General features: G+C 45.4%; 1 protein-coding gene across 50 annotated transcripts in view; it reads left to right on the top strand.

Moving 5' to 3' along the window:
* Nucleotides 1–16,331, top strand: part of LOC137647080 (calponin homology domain-containing protein DDB_G0272472-like) — a 216,226-nt gene that overhangs the window by 99,490 nt on the left and 100,405 nt on the right. For 44 of the 50 annotated variants that reach the window (XM_068380251.1, XM_068380280.1, XM_068380266.1 and 41 more), the window contains 3 exons: nucleotides 10,680–10,739; nucleotides 10,896–10,955; nucleotides 13,256–13,315. The exons of 1 other annotated variant lie outside the window; for it this stretch is intronic. In XM_068380251.1, the coding sequence (XP_068236352.1) occupies nucleotides 10,680–10,739; nucleotides 10,896–10,955; nucleotides 13,256–13,315 (180 nt within the window). The remainder of the gene's footprint in view (nucleotides 1–10,679; nucleotides 10,740–10,895; nucleotides 10,956–13,255; nucleotides 13,316–16,331) is intronic. 5 more of the 50 variants (XM_068380299.1, XM_068380287.1, XM_068380294.1 and 2 more) reach the window with 2 other exon arrangements.

Raw genomic sequence — 16,331 nt, 5'->3', positions numbered from 1 at the left:
GTCATTGAATATGTACCATATTTGGTCTTTTTGTGGATGCTAAAGGTGATAAGTGTGCTAGAGGTGATAAGTATTGTACAATTACACATACTTCTGTGCTTACCAAATAATTTGGCTACCATTTCACAAGAAAATGAATTTTACTTTGCAGCGGCAGCGTTGGTGGCAGTGACGGCGGCTGCAGTAATAGTATAGTGTTGATAGTCATGGTGCTTGTAGTAGTAACTTGTGGTAACATGGTGGTGTTTTGTGTCTTTGCAGGTGAGGCAGCAGCAGCACCACCTGACATCAGAGACGCGTTGTTCCAGACTGCAGCCATGGCAAAGAAGTTCCAACTGGTCGATACTTTTGAGCAACGTACTCCCACAACACCTCCTGAGACAAACTGGAAGCTGTGTCTTGTATGTCAAGAGGAGACAACAGAGTCACTTGTCTGCCCAGTACTGTCTAAACGCCGAGACCCTGGGAGTGGATACACGACAATGGCTGCAAACTTGGTCAAATTTGATGAACTCGGAGAACTGCCAAGAACTGTTCAGTTACAGAGACTAGATGAAGGACAAGGTGTTGAGGCGACAATGGTTGCCCACCAGGCCAAGTGGCATAAAACATGTATGCTCAAATACAATAACACAATGCTACGAAGAGCAGAGAAGAGACGCATCGCAAGCAGCTCAGCATTTGATAGTACTGACAATGTCCAGGCCAAGCGCGCCAGAACACACTCTTCAGAAGCCACTACCAGCGGCACCTCCTGCTTTTTCTGTGGAAAGTCTGGCACAGAGACCCTACATGAAGTAACAACCTTCCAGGTGGACACACGCGTACGGAAGTGTGCAGCGCAAGTTGGGGACAATGAACTCATAGCCAGGCTCAGCATGGGTGATATGGTGGCTCTGGAGGCCAAGTACCATTCCAAGTGTTTGTTGGCTCTTTACTATCGTGCAAAGACCACTGTAGAAGCCGAGCAGAAAACTGACCATGAAGGTGTAATGTCAAGAATCGTACTGGCTGAACTGGTCCTGTATATCGAGGAAACCCACCTAGAAGAGGGCACCACCCCAGTCTTCAGACTCGCAGAACTTGTAAAGCTATACACAACAAGAATGGAACAGCTCGGGGTTGTTTTGTGCCAGAAAGTTAATAGCACAAGGCTGAAAGAGCGCCTGTTAGCCCAGATACCAGGCCTGAGATCCCACAGCAAAGGCCGAGATGTTTTACTAGCGTTTGATGAAGACATTGGTGAAGCGCTAGGCAAAGCCTGCGAGCAAGACTGTGACACTGAGGCAGTTCACCTTGCGCGTGCTGCACAGATAGTTCGTCGATATATGTTTGAAGACACTTACCAATTCCGTGGATCATTCCCGGGCGGCTGTCAGGAGGACTCTGTGCCAAACGGAGGGAGACTGTACCTAGGGAGCAAGAGTGACTTGCTGGTGTGCCTTGAAGGCCATGCTGAGCCTCAGTTTGAAGCTCCTACTGTCACTGCTGTTGTCCTCGATGGAGCAGTAATCGTACAGATGTTGAAGCCGGGTACTGCCAACACGTTCGAGGAATATGCACAGCAAGTGTTCATCCCATACGTTGTACAACGTTTCCAACATGTATCACGTCTTGACCTTGTGTGGGACAGCTACAGAGCAGATTCCCTGAAGGCATCAACCAGAGAACAGCGTGGAAAGGGAGTACGTCGGCGTGTTGTCGACTCAGCAGTCATACCAGGAAATTGGCAAAGTTTCCTGCGAGTTGATAGCAACAAAGTGGAGCTCTTCAGCTACCTCTCCACCATGCTTGCAGAGTCCTTTCAAGAAGAAGGCAAGGAACTGGTCGTCACTGATGGGGAGCAGGTGATCTGTGTTCCACAGCAAGAGGATGTCAACTCACTCGCACCATGCAACCAAGAAGAGGCAGACACCCGCATGATGCTACATGTAGCACATGCTGCACAACATGGTTACCACCAGATACAGGTTCGAACAGTAGACAGTGACGTCGTGGTCCTAGCAGTGATGGTAGTCCAGAAACTACCAGCTGGAGACGAACTCTGGGTAGCCTTTGGGACAGGCAAGAACTACCGCTACATTGCAGCCCATGAAATAGCTTCCTCCCTTGGTCCAGAGAAGGCATGTGCTCTTCCAATGTTTCATGCCATCACAGGGTGTGATACTGTGTCAGCCTTCGTCGGACATGGGAAGAAATCTGCCTGGGCAACATGGAACACGCTGCCAGAACTCACTGATGCCCTGCTGAGTCTGGCAAATGCACCCACAAGCATCCAAGAGGATACAATGCATGTCATCGAGAGGTTTGTCATACTCCTGTATGACCGCACAAGCAAATGCAAGGACGTCAACAAGGCGAGAAAGCAGCTCTTTGCAAAGACGAACTCTGTTCAGAACATCCCGCCAACCTACGCTGCTCTGGAGCAGCATGTGAAGAGATCTGCCCTTCAGGGTGGTCATGTCTGGGGCCAGGCATTGGTACCAACGCCCGTGCTCCCTCCACCAACAGACTGGGGCTGGCATCGGAGTGATGATGGGCTCTACACACCACTCTGGACCACACTCCCTGAGGCATCCAAGGCCTGCTATGAGCTGGTGTCTTGCGGATGCAAGAAAGGCTGCAAAAACCGCTGCAAGTGCAAGAACGCTTCACTGCAATGCACTGGTCTATGTTTCTGTGAAGGCGAATGCCAGTAGATTGGGACAGAAAACTTGCTAACCAACATTATGATCTGTAGACATTCATAATTCTGGTGACCAGATTTGAAAACTTCGGAATCATAATTAACATAGTGTGGCAAAATCTACGTTATTGTATTACATGTATGTACTGCAGGATTACACAAGTACTGTGCCTAGAGACTGGGCTTTTGGTCGACTATATAACTACAATCTGACCATACTGTAAACTTCCCGTACTCTGTGTATTATTTTGACTAGCAATTTTGCCAGCAATTTGAAATAAAAAAGCAACTTGAGCAATTAAAGTGTGTTCCTGAAATCAGGTACTGGTTATTAGAGGTATTATGTCATTGAGTATTGAAATCTTCATCAAATGTCCACTTTTTCCACAAAATGGCGGCCAGTTTGGGGGCCATTTTTGAGAAGATTCATCTAAATATCTGTTAAACATTTATTGATGTTAATTCTGATGTAAAAAAAGGGAATTTTGGCCCATCTAGCACCAAACTAACGACACATGATGAAGTCTATGTAATGACGCTAATGTTAAATGGCGGCCATTTTGAACAATGGCCGCCATATCTTCCTAAGGGCTAATCTTGAATGCCTCCATATCCAAAAATGTTTAGAATATATTAATCTACATGTGTGCCAATTTTGGTGCTTTTAGACCAATTTGAACAATTGGTCTGCTATGCCGCTGTACTAAAGGTATTTTGTGGGGTTCAAAATCTATTTACTTTTTTGTTTCTTGGCCGATTTCTTTTATTTGAAAAGCATTTGAAAGAATTTTTTATACAGAAATAGGGGGAATTTTCATAATAATTTTTATATGTATTATTTTATCAATGTATAGGTCAGTTTTAAAGGGGACCATTTTTATTTTTTTTTTATTTTATTTTTTTTTTTCCTGAATTTTAGGCTATGAAATTCCCCATATTTTCGTGTTTGGATGACAATAATTGGTCCATAGTGAAAAAGGGGAATGCAATTTTTTTCAGAAAAGGGCAATTTTTTTTTCTTTTCTTCAGTAGAGATAGGTTGAAAACAGTTAAGTATATAATACTGTAGTATGAGCTTTTATTAATAATTTTCCTCGTCACTGTAGAACATTTGAACATGAATATATTTAAGTGTTACTTTACGTAATACCCAGTGGAGAGCCCTTTCCCTCTAATACACATGAAACATCTAATATACACTGCGTGTACATATTGCTCACACATGAGTAAGACATTGTTAGTATGATATATTAATGTCTGCATATTTTTCTGAGCAAATTTTATGCTCTTTGCCTCACTCAATGACAGAACAGTCAAATAATTATCTTAATTACAGTAATTAAACTATTGGATGAGAATATAGATTGTAGATAAGGTTCAATTCCTAGAACCAAATTATTTTTTAGGTTAGTTCTCACCTATTACAGTAACAGAAGATAATTAGTAATTTTCCTTTCAATTAGATAGAAGTAGCCACGATACATTGTCTATTAAATTTAATCAAAAATAAAGTTGAATAAAGGAACCTTTGTTCCAACACGGAGTACTTACCTCGAACTACTTTCTTAGGAGAGTCTGGGAATCTCCTTAATCACCGACCAAGAATTTTGCGTAGTTCCCCCTCTCTCCACTACCTCTCAGGGGCGGAAGGATACTCGCCCTGGTGCGACCCGGGTCACATGTGGGGTCGTGCTTGTTAGCCAGGAAGTGTCTGGTCGCGGCGGTGACTACATCTCGCTGCTCTCTCTCTCTCTTATCCCAGCCGTTCACCTTGTGTTCCTTTGTGTTCTCCTTACCTTGTCCCACGTGTTCCTGTCTGTGTTCCTTTCTCTTGTGTTCCACGTGTTCCCGTTGTGTTCCTCACCTTTCCCTTGTGTGCTTGTGTCCGCTTTTACCATGGATCCTCAGCGTCGCTGTCCTGGGCCCCAAGCTGGTAAGTCTTGTGGGGCATGGCTCTCGTCGCCTGAGGTCGACCCGCACACCTTGTGCTCCTCATGTCGGGGGAAGAGGTGTTCCTAGGAATCCAAGTGCCCTGAGTGCGAGTCTTGGCCGGAGCTCCAGTGGACCCTATACGCTAAGAAGAAGAAGAAGAAAAAGGCTTCTAAGAGGTCACCGAAGAAGTCAGGTCTTTTTTCGCCGTTGACGTCGCCCTCGGCCCAGTCTGAGAAGGGTTTTCCTTCGCCTTCCCTTACCCAGAGTAGGGAACGAGGTAAGTCCGTTTCGGGAAAGCGGCCCATTGCTGTTTCCCATGAGTCTGATGTGGGGGATTCTGTGTTCAAGGGGTCTGTGCAGACAAGTGAGGGGTCTGCTAATGTGGCGGGAGTGTGTATTATAGACGAAGGCCTGGTGCCCGCAGGACCCGTCGTAAGTGTAGATCCAGGTTGGGGGGGGGACCCGAATCAGCGCCCGTCCCCATGCCCGAAAAGTGCTTTTCAGGTTCAGCATGTTACGGGGGTGGCCAGAACAAAGAAAGGTGGCCCACGTGCTCCTTGGACCCTGACTCCATCGTTTGGAGGGCTCCTAGGATGCCCTTCAGGTCCCCCATGAGGTTGGAGGAGGACATCGAAGATTGGCTTGACGATCGCCCCATCATCTGTTCACCCCCGGAGCCATCGGCCTCGCTTCCGCCAGACTTCATGGAGCCTGTGACCCCGAGTTCCAGACCCAGGACCCCCAGGAGTCTTGTGATAGAGTCGGAAGATTCAGCCTCCTCGTATTCTGTTGACGATTTCTCCTACGACTCCTATTCGTCGGATAGCTACAGTGTTCGAGACTCTAGGAGGAAGAGGAAGCGATCTAGGAGGAGGAGGTCGATCCCACTCGACAGCCCGCCCAGGAAGAGGGTGAGGTCCTCGAGGAGGGACTACCGTAGGAGGTTATCACCGAAGAAGCGGTATGTCACCGTGGTACGTCATCGTCGGTTGCCGCTCCAGTGCCTGCCTCGGTGGCTGCTGGAGCCGCTCCCGTTGCCCTGTACAGTGTCTCTTCGGCTCCGCCCGCTCACCGGGTGCAGTTGTTGGCACACTCGTTGTTACCTTGGCCTAGTAAGTCGGCAGCTCCTACCGTGTGCAGGGAAATCCCGCGGGTTAAGCACAGCAACGCAATTCCAGGCTCTTTGGTCGCAGCGGTCCCGGCCAAGTTTCGGGATTCACCGCTGCCACGATCATCAACCAGCGCCATCCGGGTGAGCCCGGGAGGAGGTAGATCCATGGCGGTTACCTCCGCCCCGACGGCTCGACCCGTGACGGAGGCACCCGCTCCATCATCCTACCAGGAGGGGCGGGAGGCCTCCGTGCCAACGGTTCCCTCCGCGTTCGAGGAGCCTTCCGACGCGGAGGTACGGTTAGTGGATGACCTAGTAGACTTGGGTGAGTGTTCTGCGGAAGAGGTCTCGTCCTACCGTAAGGTGCTTGCTCTCATCCGACGGCACCATAGGTTGGACGAGGATCAACCAACACCTGCACGAGCTTGGCTCTCAGGTCTGGGCAGGATGGTGGAGGATCCTGTTCAGAAGAAGCCTTCCTTGACCCTGCCTTTAGCCCCCGATGTTGCCATGGGAATGGAGCACGCAGACCTTTACGTGTCGGGATCGGAGAATTCCTTGAGGTCACAGGGCTCATGCAAACTCCTACCTGCTCTCAAGATCCAGAGAATGTTCTATGGGCCGGACGGTCATCATGCAGGGCCCCGCACATTGGAAGAAGTGGTCGCTACCCTGAACCAGGGCAACTCGGACGAGCGTAGCCTGAATGCTCCGGTGGTCTTCTCACAAGCGGAGGCTGCCTTGATGGAGGTCACCGCTCAGGACATCGTGAACGAGACCTCTTGGCTGGATTGGTTGGCCTGTACGCTGGCAGACTTTCAAATCTCGCACGACCTCTAAGTGCCGGACAATCATGTTCTTCTGAAGGAATTGATCCGCCCGGGGGGAAGGCCATGAAGTTCCTGACCTTCCCGTCCCTTACCCAGACAGCCAACTGTGTTCTGAGAAGAAGGGACACTGTCCTGAACAGACTATCCTGCAGGCTCCCCGAGCGAGAGGCAAAGTTCCTAAGAAACTCTCCCGTCTGACCCAAGACGGTGTTCCCTCTCCAGACGGTAGCGGAGACGATGGAGAGAGTCAGCAAGTTGAAGGGGTCAGCCGAGCCCAGGCAGCAGTTGCCAAGGCGGCCCCATGTGAGGAGACCTTCGGTGGATGGGGCCTACCCGCCTCCGCCCCTAACTAGGCAAGAAACTTCCGCCTCTTCGTGGCACCAGTCTCCTCGGCCCTCCAGGAGGAGTGGTGCTCAACCTCAAACCACCTATAGACCTAAGTTCTCAGGGTCAAGGAGAGGCCGGTCAAACTGCCTTCCTAGAAGGGGATAGGGAGAGAGGCCCCCTACACATTCCCACGCCCCTGGTGGGGGGATGCCTCAAACATTTTTGGCAAGCATGGCGGGACAACGGGGCGGACCCATGGACGGTAACTGTTCTCAGGGAGGGATACAGGATTCCCTTCCTGTCAGAGCTGCCCCCGTTGATCCTCAAATACCGAGTGGTATGGTTAGCTCCCAACGACTCGGAGAAGAGGACAGCCCTACAGGCAGAGGTGGAGACTATGCTGGAGAAAAGAGCCCTACAACCCGTGCACGAGCCGGCACCGGGCTTCTACAGCAGGGTCTTCCTGGTGGAGAAGGCGACGGGAGGTTGGAGGCTGGTAATCGACCTCTCGGCATTGAACAAATTAATCAGGAAGACCCCCTTCAAGATGGACACACCGAAGTCGGTGCTGGCTGCCTTGAGAGAAGGGGATTTCATGGTATCCCTGAATCTCAAGGATGCCTACTTCCAGATTCCCGTTCACCCCTCCAGCAGGAAGTTTCTCAGGGTAAAGTGGGGCTCCCAGACTCTTCAATTCAGGACCCTCTGCTTTGGTCTGTCGACAGCCCCTCAAGTCTTCACGAAAGTCTTCACCCTGGTCTTGACCTGGGCACACAAGCAAGGCATCAGGCTGATAAGGTACCTCGTTGATTGGTTGTTGCTTTCAACCTCAGAGGTAGTCTTAAAAGAGCAAGGTATTCGACTGGTCAATTTCTGCAAAGAGCTCGGGATAACGATCAATCTCAGAAAATCCCAACTAGTTCCCACCACCAAGATGACGTACCTGGGGATGGTGTTAGATTCCCAACTGGTGAGAGCCTTCCCGTCCCAGAAGAGGCTAGACGACCTGGACCAGGTGATCCGCCCGTTCCTGGCCGGTACTCCAATGAGAGCCAAGGATTGGCAGAGATTAGTAGGTCACCTGGTCTCGTTGGAAAAGTTGGTTCCTCAGGGCAGGCTCAAGCTCAGACCGGTTCGGTGGAACCTGAATGACCTCTGGTCAATGGGAAGTTCCCCACAGAAGATAATCCTGATGTCCCTTCCCTCCAAGGAAGCTCTCCTCTGGTGGTCCGACAGGAGGAATACATTGAAAGGGATTCCGTTTGGTTCCCCTCCTCCGGAAATACTGCTCTTCACGGACACATCGAAGGAAGGGTGGGGAGCGCACCTCCTCGAGGAGACAGCGGAGGGGAAATGGTCAGTAGAGAAAAAGACCCGACACATCAATCTTCTGGAGCTCATGGCAGTGCAGAGGGCATTGGTAAGTTTCGCCCGCCTCCTTCGGGGGAACGGGGGGAACTCGGTAGCCCTCATGTGCGACAACGCCACAGTAGTAGCGTACGTCAAGAAACAAGGAGGGTTAAGATCAAGGGAGATGTGCGATCTCAGAGCTCAAGTCCTAGAATAGGCCGAAAAGAACGACATTCTCCTATCGGCCAGATTCATCCCCGGAAAAAGGAACGTCCTGGCGGACGGGCTAAGCAGGACAGGCCAAATAGTGGGATCAGAGTGGTCCCTTCACCCCCAAGTAGCACAGAAAGTCCTCCATCATTGGGGCTCCCCAGTGATAGACATGTTCGCCACAAGACTAAACGCAAAGCTCCCCGATACCGGATCCGACAGCAGCCTTAGAGGACGCCTTCCAGCACCCTTGGGACAACCTCGACGTCTACGCATTTCCCCCCTTCGGGATGATCAGACAGGTGCTCAACAGGTTAAGACAGTTAAAATCCACAGGGATGACTTTGGTAGCGGCCTGGTGGCCGGAGAGGGAGTGGTTCGTGGATCTGCAGGACCTAGCCTCTCTCCCACCGGGGCCCTTACCGGCAAGAGAAGACCTGCTAAGCCAACCACACTTCCAAAAGGTACACGAAAACCCGAGGTTATCAAGCGGTTGTTAAGGAAGGAAGGTTTCTCGGACAAAACAGCGGATAGGATGTCAGGGTACCTGCGGAAGTCCTCTTGTGTTGTGTACCAAGCAAAATGGGCAACCTTTGTCAAGTGGTGTGCCACTCAGAACCTGCGGCCCTTGGAAGTTTCGGTCCACAACATCGCGGACATCCTGGTACACTTGAGAGGGATGACCTAGGGGTCTCCATCCTAGCCATCAAAGGAGTTCCAGCGGCGTTAGGCCAGGTGTTCCAACTCAAGGGCATCAATCTGGGGACCTCGCGTCACATCTCGATGCTCATCAGGAGTTTTGAGCAAACTTGTGACCCCCGCACCTCGATATTCCCCAGTGGGATATCGCCAAAGTCCTCAAGGCCCTTTCACGGCCCCCGTATGAGCCTCTCAATGATGTATTAGATAAGAATCTCGCCCTCAAAGCCGTCTTCTTACTAGCCCTGGCCTTGGCGAAACGGGTGAGCGAGCTCCACGGTCTGTCCTTCGAGGTGTCCCACTCGAAAGGGTGGAAGGACATGACATTTAAGTTCTGGCCGGAGTTCGTAGCAAAGACCCAGAACCCTGCAATTGCGGACCCTAGGTTCGAAGAATTCTCGAATTCCGGCTCTTCCGCGCTCGGACAACCCTAGTGACCTGCTCTTGTGCCCCGTAAGGACCATCAGGAAGTACCTTAGTAGGACGGCCAAACTCAGACCGGTGGTGAAAAGTTTGTTTGTGTCCACAGGCTCGGTCAAGAAGGCAGTTTCCAAAAACACCATATCCTTCTGGCTGAGGCAGGTGATAAAGAGGACCTATGAAGGCTCCACAGTGCATGGGACCCCGAGACCCCATGATATTAGGGGCTTTAGCACGTCCTTAGCGTTTGGCACCAACATGGCGGTAGGCCAAATCTTACGGGTGGGCACTTGGGCTAGGCAGTCCACCTTTACAATCCGTTACCTCAAGGACTGTACGAGGAAGTCCCTGGATGCCTTCTCCATCGGACCAGTCATTTCAGCCATGCAACAAGTTTAGTAGTTTGGGTCCCCGGATAGCTGTGGGAAGTAATCCTAAGCGACACAAGTTCCTCCTTACTATCCCACCTTCCTTGCTACCCTCTATTCCTTTACCGAGACCCCATCCTTTATTCCCCATCCTTACATAAGAGAATGGGACGTTGGAACACAGCAAGTCTGGATTATGAATAAAAGGTGAGTTATACATAAGGTAGACTTTTGCGTGCTTTCCCCTACTCTCCTGCCTCTCCCTGGGAGTCCCAGACCTAGTCCCCTATCTAGGTCAAGGGCTCCAGCAAGTCTCGAATATGCCAATCTGTAAGCCACTCCCTCCTCCTAAAGTATAAGTCTCCTAAAAAAGTAATTTGTATTTTTCCTAACAATACTTACCTCGAACTACTATCGGGTAATGGCCCTCCCATCCTACCCCTAGTATCTTATAGGAGTTCGAGGAGGACTTAAACATACGCTTACTGGCTAACAAGCACGACCCCACGTGTGAGCCGGGTCGCACCGGGGCGAGTATCCTTCCGCCCCGGAGCGGTAGTGGAGAGAGGGGGAACTACGCAAAACTCTTGGTCAGTGATTAAGGAGATTCCCAGACTCTCCTAAGAAAGTAGTTCGAGGTAAGTACTGTTAGGAAAAATACAAATTACTTAGAATCTGTGATTTTTTTTTATGAGCAATACACTTTCTGTAATGAATTACCTTGACTCACTTCTGATATGTTGCAGCACTTACCACAAAAGCCAAGTAGTCGGAGCAGCCAAGGCACCATCTCAGAAACACCTGAGGTATATACTTTTTGATGACCTTTTTCTCAAGGTTGAGGTGTTATTTGTACTGAAATGTTGCATGCCCTTATGTTCAAAGAAATGATATTTTAGAGTTTGGATTATAGCATTTCAATTACTATCTTTCCAGCCATAGCTCACTTTAGACTATTTCAGGTCTTGCCAAAAAAGCTTGTTAGCTGGAATAACAAGGGTACTGTCTTGGAAGCTCCCAAGGTATGAATTCTTTCTTGACATTTCCAATAAAATGGAAAATCATAGTTACTATATTTTGTGTTATTTCAATTCTTTATAGATATTGAAATGCATTCTTCTCCCAAAAGTAATCCTAACGCATTTTCCTTTGTATTCCCAGTAAATGTTTTGGTATGGCATTACGCTCACTTTGTACCTATTAAGGCACACATTAGAAAATTTGAAGTTTTGAAAGGTTCCTTGCAGTGTCCCTTTGTCCTCACCATCTCATTTGCAATGCTTTTTTTTTCCATTGGTAATTTCCTGCTTTGCTCCCCAGTTTATAACCCCTACCCTGTTCCAATGTTCACCTCTTAATCAAAGAAAGTGTCTAGTCAGTTACTTTAGTACATGTCATGCAAGCTATTTGGTTCAAACAGGAATTTCTGTAGAATTGGTAAAGTTGTGCCCTTTTTATTAGTCTGCTGGAGGCTTTAAATTTTTGATAAACCTGCCTTATTGTTTAGCTCTTTTTTTTTTTGTAATCTTTGGTTATATCAAGTTGGGGAAACTTGAATGGTTGAAAACAGAATTTTTACAATAAAATTTAGTATTATGATACTTTAACTAGGTCAGAAAGTAATTTTTTTGTAAATAGAAGCAATTTGAACTAATAATTAATACTGCATCAGATTTTTTTTATCTGTTGTCAAATGATTTCTAGACAAACATTTAAACTAAACACTTTAATATTTTTTATGTTCTGTTTCATATAATGTGAAGGTAATTATTGTTCAACGCAACAATTTTTTTAATGGGGGAGAGTTTTAACGTTCGTGTTCATTATCGATGATTTTCACTCTTTAGTTACTTGATATTTACCAAAGCTTAACACTGAAGTCTGATGTTTTCAACAAGAAGGATTCAACCTTGGAAATAACCCAATGTATGGAATCCGAGGTGGTCTTATCTAGAGTTTTAAGTTTAAATATTGTTGATTTTTCTTTGAAGTGAACTTTTTCTTTAGACATCATAATCTTTGAAGTTACTTGTGCAAAGAACAGATGTATACCTATACATTCAGCCCTCCTTATTCGCGGGGATTAGGTAACAGAGATAGAGATGAAAAGCGAGACTCCGCGAATACTTGCTGCCCTAGGGTGGGTTAACCTCTAACCTAACAACTCACTGTCAGTTGCCTTCGCGTGGTTAAATAATACTCTAAGTAACACACTGTATTACTTGATATTGTTTTTAATTGGTTTATATCACAACATAATTATTGTATTACAGTGTGAACATATTTTAAAAAGTGTACAGTACATGCACACTCGTCATATGTAAGATTACAGTACGCATACACTAGTGACAATAATACACTGTTATTCATATCTTATATAACACTCGCTGATACTGTAGTGTATATTATTGAAATATATGTATAGTACTGTACTATCACTGCAGTACTTCTTAATTAGCTAAGGTAACACTCCTAATTGTTTGCAGTTTTCAGCAGGTCTACTTGTATCATTCAGACTCACCGTACACATAGCCTATATCTACATTACTATTGTAAAATATGGTATTTTATAAACAGAACTATACAGTAGTTAATATAACAGTAACATTAAAGAATTTCATTGTGAATACACTAAGAAAATAGAAATTAAAAGAAAAAGTATTGGTACACCACTAACCGTTTTCATATGAAATTGTATGCAGTAAGTCTGAAGCAGGATACAACTCTTTGAGCCATTGACTGTTTTGCGTGTGGGGTAGTATAATGTGCGTACAGGTATTAAATTCTTTCTAAAATCACTATAAACACACTGGGTATGGACAGGTTTTTTTAAGACACCTTTTTATACCTAAATGTAATTCTGCACAAAAAGAACTGAAGCAGAAAATGTACACGCGAGGAGAGACGATGCAAGACTGAGGCTGAGTTAGCGTGAGATGGAGTGTTGTGCTGGGTTGACAGGGAAATTGCGCAAAGGATGCGGGGTGCAAAACTGCGAGGTTGGTTTGAAATTGTTGAGCCGTGAGAATATTTATCTTGAAACTGCGACTTGTGATATTTTTATTTAATAGGCTATACGATTCTTTGTATTGCAGATGACCAAATACGTGTAGATAGAACCTGCGGAAAACAAGGGTTGACTATGTCTTTGATGTAGAATTTGGAGGCAGATAAATGAATCTTCAGCAGTTTTCTCATTTTTTTATTTCTTTAGTTTATTGGGGTGGAATTCAAGTCATTCGTGTAGATTAATTACTGTTTTTTTGTACTTTCTTGTAATAGAAAATATTTACTGTCTTGAAGCACTTTTGACATGTTTCAGAGCCCACTACCCACGCCTATTGTTTACAACATTGAGGATACTGTCTTGGAAACGCCCAAGGTATGATATTTTAGACATTCCTCAAGGTAGAAGCATTTCATATACTAAACTTATCAAGATATATACTCTTGTGGGTACATCATATGCAAAGCTGACTACAACTAAAAAAAATCCTCATACCAAAGTTTATTGTCAATTCTTATTCAGTCTTCCTTCATTTTGTTAAGAGGAGAGGTATTCTACCTAATCAAAAGGGGTTTTGAAAAGTGAAAAACCTATTTTACGGAGGACGCCTACTGTGCAATCCCCTAAAACTTATCCATTTTAGACTAGAATAGGCATTCTAGTTCTACAGGATACAGCAAAAAAATAATAAGGTCCTCTCTGCTCTGGATCCAGTATATCAAAGTGCAAGCACACATTTGATGTGTGTAAGGGAGTCCCAAAGGGTTTTTGTGCTCTAGAACCTGTTACAGCACCTCTTGAGCTAAGTTTGTCTACTAGGAGATAACACCTACTAATCGCTGGCAATGCCAGTACCACCTGTCAAATTTTTTCTTACCACACCAAGTCAAATTTTTTCTTATCACACCAAGCCTTCTTTTTCCAAAAATAGAAGCACTTGGTTATATCCTACCTTCTTGGATAAGTTTAGGAAAGTAAAAGGGTCACTTTAGCATGGGAGGTTCTGTGACAGGTTTTAGAGAACGCAAACCTGTGAGTCTCCCTTATACAAAAAGTATCCGTGCTTACACATTGATCACAGGTTTAAGGGCAAGGAAGACAATTTGTCTAGTATTTCCTGGTGTATTAAATTTCCTGTTCTGACATGATTGTGAAACTCTGGGGACCACAGTTCTTAGCTCTACCAAAAGGTTTTAGGCATAAAAGAATTTCTTAAAATTTTTCATCTTGAGTGCGACTTGACCCTATTAAAACAAGGTATTTTGGGGGGTTCAAAATCTATATCCTTTTTTTTGTTTCTCGGCCGATTTCTTTTATAATGAAAAGCATTTGAAAGAATTTTATTTACAAAAATAGAGGGAATTTTCATAATAATTTTTAGATGTATTTTATCAGTGAATAGGTCACTTTTAAAGGGGACTATTTTTATGGTTTTTTTTTTTTTTAAAACGTGATTTCCTGAATTTTAGGCCATGAAATTCCCCATATTTTCATGTTTGGATGACAATAATTGGTCCATAGTGAAAAGGGTAGAAGCAATTTTTTCCGAAAAGGCCTTTTTTTTTTTTTTTTTTGTAGAGATGGGTTGAATACAGTTTAGTATGTAATACTGTAGTATGATTTTCCAATATCAAACTTACCCGATGATCATATAGCTGCATCCCTACTGCCCGACAGAAAAAATCTACGGGCGGAATACGCCAGCGATCGCTATACAGGTGGGGGTGTACATCAACAGCGCCATCTGTCAAGTAGGTACTCAAGTACTCGATGTCAACATAGAACCAATTTTCCCTCTGTCGTGCCACAGGCAAGACCTACTAAATACGCCGTCCCTAACTGGATTTGTTTTCACAACGAATTGGTGAAGTACACTATTCCAGTTTTGAGCTTTCGCTATGCAGGGGTTTTATCTTCATTTCAAAACTTGAACTCGTTTTGGATAGATTTAATTATGGCCGACCCTTCCCTTAGACGGAAGTGTTGGTGACGAAGAGAGTATGGACTCTCATTCACTTTTAAATGGCCGACCCTTCCCTTAGACGGAAGTGTGTTTAGGTTTTTGGTAATTTTGCTTAACAAGTTATAGATCTATTTATTTTATATCTCTCCGCCTTTATAGGCCTCTTCGATTAACTTTCCATTTATTATAAACTTATAAAAATTAATTTTTATGTTTGTTTATATGCGACCTTTCCTAATAGTAGGCGGTCCTTACTTGGAACCGAAGTTAATTAACATTGAGCCCGTCATTTCGTATTTACCTTTTAAGAATTTATACTTTTTTAATTTTAATGTTTTTGAAAGAATTTCTTTGATAAGTCTCGTACTGTTTTCAAAGATGAACTAACGTTTAGTTTAGTCTCCGCAGTTGTTGACGTTCAGAACGTTCAACATGCGCTCTATCGTTACGATAGAGAGAGAGTATTTCACGGTTTCACGTTGCAGTAAGAGTAAACCGATTCTAGCGTTTCGTTCATTCTTTCTTAGCTTAAATGGTTTAAATTCTAATAAAGGAACTTTTTATTTGGGAAACCTTTCAGTTTTTTCCTTTAGCAAATAATATGTTTTAACGATATATAATTGGGCTCTTCTCTCAGGTTCTAAGTCGAGAGAGAAGAGAGAGAGAGATAGAGACGGAGGGAGAGAGAGGAGAATAAACGTTTCGTTCAAGCGGGTAACGTTGTTCTCGTTTTTTACTCTTCTCCCTAGTCGCTGTAGGGGAAGAAGGTAAAACGTTTCTTGAGTTTTATTCTTGTTCCCAGGCTTTATGCGGTGAGAGATTTTAAACGTAGTTTATTTGATCTAGTGTTTAGTCTCTTTTCCAGCCACTGAATTCTTTATCTTTAATTATGTTTTTCTGTTGCATTGTAAACTGTTTTCGCAATTACTACCTTTTAATGAAGGATAGGATTGCGTGTTTCAGATAGAAATCAGTTAAAGTTTCGATTTCAGTGAAATAAGTGCTAACAGAAAATCAAAAGTGATAAAGTGATATGCGCAAAGTGTTACAGTGTTGCGTTCGAGGGTTCGTCTGTTCGTGCCAGTTGTTCACCTAGTCCGATACCTCTTACAAGCTCCCAAGCCCAGGGGAGAAGTAATGTCGAAGGACTTATGGGTTCCACAGGCCTTGATCGACGAACAGACGTTTCCCTCGGTGGTTTCGGGTGTATCTACACACGTTGCCGACGTGATCGCCCCACCCACACAAAGACGAGAGAGCCCATTTCTTCCTCGTCTGCGGAAGAGGTTTCTCGCAGAAACCATGGACCAAATCTTGCAGCTTTTTAGTGCAAGTCGGTCCCTTCCGCGCAAGTCCAACGGCCTAGGTGTAGCCACTGTGTCAGTTCGGACTCGCTGCAGTCATCCGACGACTGCACACCTCCCAAGA

Source organism: Palaemon carinicauda, chromosome 9 (genome assembly GCF_036898095.1).
Source record: "Palaemon carinicauda isolate YSFRI2023 chromosome 9, ASM3689809v2, whole genome shotgun sequence".
In the NCBI taxonomy this organism is placed as follows: domain Eukaryota; kingdom Metazoa; phylum Arthropoda; class Malacostraca; order Decapoda; family Palaemonidae; genus Palaemon; species Palaemon carinicauda.
The sequence above is the reverse complement of the archived record's forward strand: the minus strand, read 5'-3'. Positions and strand labels throughout refer to the sequence as shown.